The sequence below is a fragment of the Henckelia pumila genome, chromosome 1, assembly GCF_033568475.1.
Source record: "Henckelia pumila isolate YLH828 chromosome 1, ASM3356847v2, whole genome shotgun sequence".
Classification (NCBI taxonomy): Eukaryota; Viridiplantae; Streptophyta; class Magnoliopsida; order Lamiales; family Gesneriaceae; genus Henckelia; species Henckelia pumila.
In genome coordinates, this window is record NC_133120.1 from 63,255,896 (window position 1) to 63,265,046 (window position 9,151).

Genomic DNA, 9,151 nt, shown 5'->3' on the forward strand with positions numbered 1-9,151 from the left:
ACTGACTTTATTAGATATTAAACATATTTAATACCATATTACCATCAATCATTATGAGTTTGACTTCTTCACCCCACTTTTCATCGAATTGTATTTACATGCAAAATATAAAAAACGAAAATTCTCATTTGTAAAATGCCAACAAAAAGTAACAAATTATTTTAATTTTTTTTTGTAAAATATAAATACAACTAGGAGTGATTCTATTTCTTTTTTCCCCTTTTTTATTTTTATATTTAGAAATTATAAAATATAAATAAATTGATTATAATACAGGCAGTAAAATTTTAGTATTACAGGAACCTGAAACTGAGATCTATCCCCATTAATCTGTCAGATTTACAATAAATCTCCAGTTTCGTTGCATAAGTAACCAAATCCTTCTTAGCTCTTCCCGTAAAAATCTTGGGTCCGTTTTTCGATTTTGTTCCCGTTTTCTGGCGATGTGATCTTGTCAAACTTCTCTTTTCAGATCTACCCATATCGATAATTCCATCTAGTAGGTATTTCTCTGTCGTGTTCTTATCGTTCTTCGCTTGATCCTTTTGCTTGATTTGCGAATTCAATCCCATGCTAATGCTGGGAAATGAATTTGTGTTTTGTTCTGGAGAAATGCAATGCTGTTAAATGGGTTCTTGATGTGCTTGTTGATAATGTGCATTGTGGGTTGAATGTGTGAATTTCGGGTCTTTTGTGGCGTAGATCTGAATTCTTGGAGCTGTGATTCGGCCCAAATTACGGAAAAGATTCGTTTTTGTCGCATGAAAGCATGAGAGTTATCTGCGTAGATTCTGTCTTTGGAGAGTATTATTTTACTTTGAGCTAGTAAGATTTACTCAGATGAAGGGCTGTACTTTGTACGGCACTCATGATATGATCATGCAAAATCAGACATGGATCTATGTGAAATTCTTGTTGATCTAAGTATTTTGTTTTCTAAACAGGAGTGACCTCACTTGTTACTTCACTTCCGAGAGCGTAAAATTAATCTCAAATGAATATACGTAAGGGAAACCTCAAACTTTTTAGTCTGTTACATAGCAACGACCATAATTCTGTGTTTTTTTACAATAATATGTGAAGACTTAGTCTATCAATATTATTTTAACTACTATAGATGATGAAAACTTGGTATTAAGTGATTGATGTGGAGAACGGCTTCTTTTTAAGCACAATCTTGCTATTCTGTTTGGCAACGGGTTTCTATAGCTGTGTTTTGACAGTAGTCATATGGTTAAGTTAGGACATCATTTCTTTTAAGTTTGTGGTATGTATCGACTGAAGTTCAAAAGGCCGACTAACTTTACCATATCTAAGATCTCATAACCATGATTTTCACTCTGATGTGATTATTCTCCAAGTTTACTGTAAACTAAAGTATAGTAGTTTATATTTAAGTTTTATGTACAGTTTTGTCAATCAATCCTATCAACTCTCTATCTTTAGTCTGGAATTCTTTTACATTGTATTTCCTAATAAATCCAATCATGCATGCAAAGTGAATTGTGTAGGTCAACACAGAATGATTGTGTTCAGTGAATAAAAATTAATGTCAAGTCAAGCTATGTCCGCACATTCCCTTTTACCACTGTTTTTTTTTTTCGCTTTACTTTGTTTTCACTCTAGATTTCTCAACGATATAATCTGAAAGTATGAAACAAACTTTGTACTTGAATAATGTGATTGATGACCATTTACATGTGTTGTGCTTACTGACTTAGAGATGCTGTAGAAGTTATCCTGATGCTTGGTCTACTGTTGTCACAGGTTGCTCCACAGTCTAGCTTTTACACCGAGACGTACCAAATCTAGTTACTCATCAAACTAAACTCCGGAGTCTCGATCATGAGATCACTGTTCTGATTAAAAATATATATATCTAAACTTTGAAATATAAGTTAAATCTGAGGTTTTTCAAGGATTACTAAATGACGAGGGGGAGATCAGACGAGGTGCAGAAGAAGCGCTTGTTGACTTCTGTGTGTGTTGTTTCTGTATTTCTTGTTTTCTTGTATGTGTATTTTGGCTCAAAGAATGCGGGCGAGTCTGCTTTGGAATACGGCAGCAGGTCTTTGAGAAAACTGGGGACATCTTATCTGGGTGGGGATGAAGATTCTGATCTTGGTGGAAAGCAAGATGAATCTTCAATAAAATTTGGGCTGGATGATGGAGAGGATGGTTATACTCCAAAAAGCTTCCCTGTAAGTTTTTCTACAACATAACACTTTTTTGCAAACTAACATTGCTGGCTCATCCATACAATGTAATACGTTAAAAGAAAATGTCAGCTTCTACTCCCTGTATTAACTGTTGTCTTTTTCTTTGATTAAATTTGATGATTACTGAGCATCACCTTTTTCATTTCTAAGGTTTGTGATGATCGTCATTCAGAGTTGATTCCCTGTCTGGACAGAAATCTTATATATCAGATGAGAATGAAGTTGGATTTATCTTTGATGGAGCATTATGAAAGACATTGCCCATCACCTGAAAGGCGCTATAATTGCTTAATCCCTCCACCTGCAGGATACAAGGTTAATTATAACCCTAATCAGTTGCCTTTCAGTTTGCTTCAGCATTATCTTTTGGATTTTGTAAATATTTTCAATTACACTTGTTCCTTTTTTTCTTTTTCCTTTTTAAATGTATAGGTCCCAATCAAGTGGCCAAAAAGTAGAGATGAAGTTTGGAAGGCAAACATTCCTCATACCCACCTGGCAAGTGAAAAGTCCGATCAGAATTGGATGATTGTCAAAGGCGACAAGATTAACTTTCCTGGAGGCGGCACCCACTTCCACTATGGAGCAGATAAATACATTGCTTCAATGGCCAATGTAAGTTTATGATGTTTGAGTATCAGCAAGTGATCACATGATCGGGACAGAATCCCATAAATATCAATTTTTGAGAAACTCCTACCTCTATTTATCACGTTTTCTTCTATGGGCAGATGCTGAACTTCTCAAATGATAACTTGAACAACGAGGGACACTTGCGGACAGTTTTTGATGTTGGTTGTGGTGTTGCAAGCTTTGGCGGTTACCTTCTATCATCTGACATCATTGCAATGTCATTAGCACCCAATGACGTGCACCAAAATCAGATCCAATTCGCTTTGGAGAGAGGCATTCCTGCATCTCTTGGTGTTCTTGGTACAAAGAGGCTTCCTTACCCAAGCAGGTCTTTTGAACTTGCTCACTGCTCTCGCTGTCGAATTGATTGGCTGCAGAGAGATGGTATCCTTCTTCTTGAGTTGGATAGGGTGCTTAGACCTGGAGGCTATTTTGCATACTCATCTCCAGAAGCTTATGCTCAGGATGAGGAAAACCTAAGAATATGGAAGAAGATGAGTGCACTTGTGGAACGCATGTGTTGGAGAATTGCTGTGAAGAGAAACCAAACTGTCATTTGGCAAAAGCCTTTGACAAATGACTGTTATTTGGGGAGACAACCTGGCACTCAGCCCCCGCTTTGTCCATCAGATACTGATCCTGATGCTGTCTGGGGCGTACAAATGGAGATATGCATTACCCCTTACTCTGATCGTAAGAGTTTTATAACATTCTTATCAGTTCATTTATTGCATGCATGCCTTATAATGTGAATAGATGAATCGTGTTACTTTCAAATAGCATTTGCCAGATCTGGTTAGCTAAACTAGCTTCTGTGCTGATTTTAAGTTGTGTGAATCAGTTTATTGTTCCAATCGCCTTTGCCTTATTCAGACTATTGTATGGTTGGCCAGGCCACTGGTCGAAAATGTGGATATCTTACTCTAGTTTATTGATGTACTGATTTTTAAAATGATTAGAGGAAATAAATGATATAGATAGTGTTATCCAGTTCTGAAATTTAGTTTTATAAATTCACTGGAGTTGGTATTCATTTATTTATTTTTAAAATATATGCCCAACATCACATGATTTCAAATGAGCCATCTCCTGATAATATTCAATGATAGATGGAAGGATGCCCTTGTACTTGATGCATAAGGACTACACAGTGACACTCAATGCTGGGAATTAAGAGTGCATTTGAAAAACAAAAAACAAAAGATGTTTAGATAGACCTGGATTTTTTCAAAAAGTATTTAAAAAAGCCCAATATAAAAGTGATTCATCGTTTTCAAAAAACATATAATTTTTTAAACCAAGTGCTTCTGCATTCAACTAGCCATAAATAACAATTTGCCATTCTTGATAATCTATCTGTGTTTTCGCTTGGAATCATGTCAGGAGTTTGTTAATGTCTCTTTCTTTTCGACATAATTTCTGTTTTTAGTTGAGAGAAAAACATGTATAGTCAGTGCCACCTTGGATTCAATTCACTTCTAGTTTAATGCACAGATAATATAACAATCTGTTCAGAAATTGTTTCTCAGTTTAAAGCTATATTAATAGAACTTTGGTTTTTACATTTTTGAATTTTTCTGGCCACCAGATGATCACAGAACTGGCGGCGGTGGACTAGCACCCTGGCCTGCTAGGTTGACTACTCCTCCTCCACGTCTAGCTGATTTTGGCTATTCAAATGAGATGTTTGAAAAAGACACGGTAATTGGGAGTTTGATCATACATCTGTTTGTTTCTTCCCATACAAAGCAGTGCAGCCTTCTTATCTTATGCATTACAGCCTTTATGTACAAAAAGTTTTATGTTGATGGTTTTATTTCTACTTGCTTCCAGGAAGTTTGGAGGCAGAGGGTTGACAGTTACTGGAATCTTTTGAGCCCAAAGGTTTCATCTGACACCGTGAGAAACGTGATGGATATGAAAGCAAATTTGGGCTCGTTTGCTGCAGCCTTGAAGGATAAGAGTGTGTGGGTGATGAATGTTGTCCCTGAAGATGGACCAAAAACACTTAAGATTGTTTACGATAGAGGCTTAATTGGCGCAGTTCACAACTGGTACGTGGGTAAAAAAAAATTGTGTTCATATTTCTAGTTTACTTGAGAGTCTAATGTCTTTATTTCTTTTAACTTTAACACTGGTTGTCTAATATGGTTTTATGAGGACTCTGGAATTCTTTAATTTGTTTATAAGCTACTAATAGCCAGTAGGTATAGGTTGCAAAAACTTTATGTTATCCACTTTGTGTGATAGTCCTAGAATTGGTCAAGTCCACAAAAACGATTAAATCTAGGTCTTTGTTGTCTTTTATTATTATTTCTAATTTTAATATTCATTTCAGAAATGGACTAGCATAAGTTAGGGAGCTTATCAATTTTCATTAAAAGTTCATCATCTTGTTCAGTCACATGAATAATTGAAGTCATCTCAGAATATAGATGGAGAGAGAGATGATCTATATTGCTGTGGCAGGAGCACCATATAAGCATGTAAAGTGGAATATTTTTGCCCAATATAACTTTACTAGTAATATTTTCCTCGCATTGCTGTTGATAAAATCCAGTTCTCAACATTGTTTATTGACAGAAGATTTAAATCTTGATGGCATAGATGCATCTAATCACAACTAACCCTTGGAGGAACCATAGTTTTTTAGACCTTTCTTTCAATTTTTCAGAGTATCAGTGAATGTTTCACTGTTTAATTACGTTTTAATCTTTCATAAAGATGGAGAATAAAAATAATTTTTTTACAGTTTTCAAATACTTCAATATTTTCTTTTTTAAAATTATTTCTATTACCCATAACATCTCAATGAAGTTTCAGCAATTTTATCCATAAAAAATAAATGCTCCCTGAGATGTGGAGAGAAACAAATCCTAACTTCGACAGATTTGATGTGATGAAAAACTATCTAAAGAAGATGAATTAAGTGTCAAAAGCTTGAACGGCATGTATAAATACTCAAGGTGAACATTTCAATATATTAGAATTAGCATAAAAAACCAACTGGAAGTTAACAATAGTGTGCAAAATTTAATTCATAAAATATCATATAGCTAATCAGGTGTAGCAGTCATGCTTAGTCAGGTTTTAAATCTAAAATATAATAGACAGCCTAACCACTCGTTTTTAGGCACCACTAGTGCATTTTCTTTGGATTTTGGCAGGAACCTGTAATTGTAATTGTGCAGGATATGAAAGTAATCGAAGTGAATTACGGTAGAATGAAGAGGGATGAACTTTTTCTTGCGATCATATTGTTGGTGTGGAGTGAGATGCCATTTTCCTAGAGTCTCTCCATCACCAGTAATATATTCGAACACTACTCTAAACTTGGGCATTTATGATGAATTCATAGCATTTATTGTGAATCGACTTATTTTAGAATAATTAATTTTTTTATGTGATTGGTACATAGTATTTATTCTTGGTTCTGTTGAAGAAAATTCAGACTTGGCCCCTCAATTATTAAAAATCTATAGAAGCATAGATTCTCCCGAAGGAAACAGACATCACGATATTGGTTAACACTAAAACCTCTAATTACTTGAACTATTAAAATTGTTATGTGATCTTTCAATGCCATAAAGGTAAATATATCCAAAATGTTCACCTTTTCGATATTCACCTAAAACTCTTTTGCATAATTTTATTAAAAGAGAGGAAATAAGTAGGTTTTGTAAGAAACCAAGTAGAAGATACAAAATTTTCATTGGCTTCATATATGAATGTTTACCAATAACCTGAATCTGAAAATTGAATTTGAATCTGCATTCTAATTTTTTGCAGGTGTGAAGCCTTCTCAACATATCCCAGGACATATGATTTACTCCATGCTTGGACCGTGTTTTCCGACATTGAAAAGAAAGGTTGTAGTGGCGAAGATCTACTACTTGAGATGGACCGTATTCTCAGGCCTACAGGCTTTGTTATCATACGCGACAAACAACCTGTTATCGAGTTTGTGAAGAAGTATTTACCTGCATTGCACTGGGAAACAATTGCAACATCCGATCCCACTTCAGAACCTGGCCAGGAAGGGGATGAAACGGTTCTAGTTATACAAAAGAAGCAGTGGTTGACAAGTGAAAGCATCAGGGAGACAGAGTAAAATTCTCGAACTATGCACTGTTTGATTTTTGTCACTCTCCACGATTCAGTCTCATCGATTCTTCGGATCAAAGAAGCGTATCCCTCGAGTTTATGAGAACTTATTATTGTTTTGTAGTCGACATGATGGTATTTATTTTCTCTGTTTTATATGTTTACCTTCTGTTTTTAGTGTTTATTTCAGTTTAGCTCATGACAAGCTACAATTATAGGCTATTTTTATAATGTTTATTGTTGGGAATAATTGTTATAAAATAATTGTAACAAAATATTTCCTACTGAAATATTTTAATTGTACCGATTTATTTATGAATGCTATTTCTCTTCACTGTGGGTTTGTCTTTCTTTTTTATGTCGTCTTGGTTCTTGTTTCCAGTGTCTTGCCTACTTCCATGCACCAACATTCAAGTGTTTTTACGATTCCTTTTTTGTTTTTTCCCCCCTGAAAAATGCAGAATTCAATTTTCTTGTATAACGTTTTCGTGAATTTTCCATTGACACCTAAATTACTGTGAATATTTATTTCAGAACACATATTTAATTTTTATTTTTATATATTTGTTCATAAAATTAACTTACTGATGGGAATCAAGAGATTACGTGCTGTTGGAAATTTCAAGGCTTAATAAATTAAATTAAGCAAATGGAATTCGGAAAAATTGAAGAAAAAAAATGTGCTCAAAAAGAGTACGGGTCGGTTTCTTTATCCTTCCAGTTTCGTTCAGCCCTGTGTCAGAAACAAAGAGAACGAGGGTGATTCTATGCTACACCGGGTGAGATACACTTCTTTTGTGTTTTTTATTAAGATGTTTGCGCGAACATCTTGCTGAAAAAAAATCATGTGGACCCCGTCTGTACTTTTTTGTCATTTAGCATGATATTTTTTTGTCATTTAGGAAGATGTTCGCGCGAACATTTAGAAAAAATTAGGGAGTGTTTCACACGGTGTAGCATAGAATCACCCAGAGAACGAGGGCCTGAGTTTCCATGCAGCGCGGGGGTACCCCTGCGCTGCAACTTCTGTCTAGAAACCTGCGCTCTACTTCTGTCCAGAAAATTTCCGAACCTTATAGGGATCTCCCGCAATGGCGGAGCCAGGATTTCTGGTCTACCAGAGCTAAAACTTTAAGCTCCCGAATCTTTCAATATTTTGAATTGAGATGTCCGGGCTAACACCAAATTAATCCAAACTTTTTCAAAATTTCTATATACAAAAATTTGAAAAAATTTCGGGCCACCCGGGCCGCCACTGATCTCCCGGGTGATCCGGGCCGTTGGATCCCCACCCGGGCCATCCGGGCACTGCCCGGGTGGGGTAGCATAGATTGCTCCGCTTGGGATATAGCCCGGGGGCGTGGTTTATTTTGGTATTGTCAGGGGCAGATCTAAGATTTCGGCTTTGGGAGGCCGCCTAAAAAATATAAACAAAAGATTAAAGATAAAAGATAAAAATTACACTGTTTTTAACAAATATATTTTTAGCTAAAAGGAATTCGACGTTCTATAAATTTTTTAAAATCTTCAATGATATCCTCAATACAAATTTTTTTGGCAATGTCTCTTTCAATAAATATCATCAATGTATTCGAGAGAAAATCATCATTCATTTTGTTCTAAAGCCTAGTTTTGATGATATTCATAGCTGAGAATGACAATTTTGTTGTAACTGTAGAAACTGAAAGAATAAGCACAAGCAATATCACCCTTAAAACAAGGTTGTATATAACAATTTTTTTAGTCTTTACCAACTATTGATAAAATCTAGGCACTTGATCAAGGCAATATTACAAATGCTAAATTCTAAAATATCAAAATTTAGCAATTGATATAATTTTAATTAAGTTGAACAATATTTTAAAAAAATAATAATAATTAAGTAAATCCTAAAAGAAGGTGATATTTTGTTTGCTCCTAGCTATTTTATTTCAATCCAACAAGAAATTTCTGATTAATTAATAGTTTGCACGAATCTCAACAAAATTTAGACAAAATCATCTTTCATTTTCTATCCGCCTCTTGCTTCTAATTTCTAAAATTTGATCACAAAACTGGTGCGACTCAATTTTTGATTTGGAGAGTGGAAAATATTAATCCATTAGAAATTACTATTTTCTTATGTAAAAAAGATTGATTAAAATATTAGATAAAAGCAGATGAGTTTTCAATTTTCACGATCAATATCCCTTTTA

General features: G+C 34.8%; 1 protein-coding gene across 2 annotated transcripts; it reads left to right on the forward strand.

Annotated features, from left to right (window-relative positions):
* Nucleotides 1–298: 298 nt before the first annotated feature.
* Nucleotides 299–7,280, forward strand: LOC140880961 (probable methyltransferase PMT3). Of its 2 annotated transcripts, none has more exons than XM_073285915.1 (8): nt 299–503; nt 1,768–2,201; nt 2,370–2,534; nt 2,652–2,834; nt 2,951–3,545; nt 4,441–4,553; nt 4,686–4,906; nt 6,642–7,280. In XM_073285915.1, the coding sequence occupies exons 2-8, from the start codon at nt 1,929–1,931 to the stop codon at nt 6,961–6,963; spliced, it is 1,872 nt and encodes a 623-aa protein (XP_073142016.1). In that variant the 5' UTR covers nt 299–503; nt 1,768–1,928; the 3' UTR covers nt 6,964–7,280. The 2 variants fall into 2 exon arrangements, with proteins under 2 accessions (XP_073142016.1, XP_073142087.1); XM_073285986.1 differs by having other exon boundaries at nt 299–499.
* The last annotated feature ends 1,871 nt before the right edge of the window (nt 7,281–9,151 follow it).

Bases quoted from the DNA above. Each gene is read 5' to 3' on its own strand.
- LOC140880961 (XM_073285915.1), top strand. From the start codon at position 1,929: ATGACGAGGGGGAGATCAGACGAGGTGCAGAAGAAGCGCTTGTTGACT. The intron at 2,202-2,369 runs GTAAGTTTTTCT...TTCATTTCTAAG, and splicing joins ATACTCCAAAAAGCTTCCCT to GTTTGTGATGATCGTCATTC. The intron at 4,554-4,685 runs GTAATTGGGAGT...ACTTGCTTCCAG, and splicing joins AGATGTTTGAAAAAGACACG to GAAGTTTGGAGGCAGAGGGT.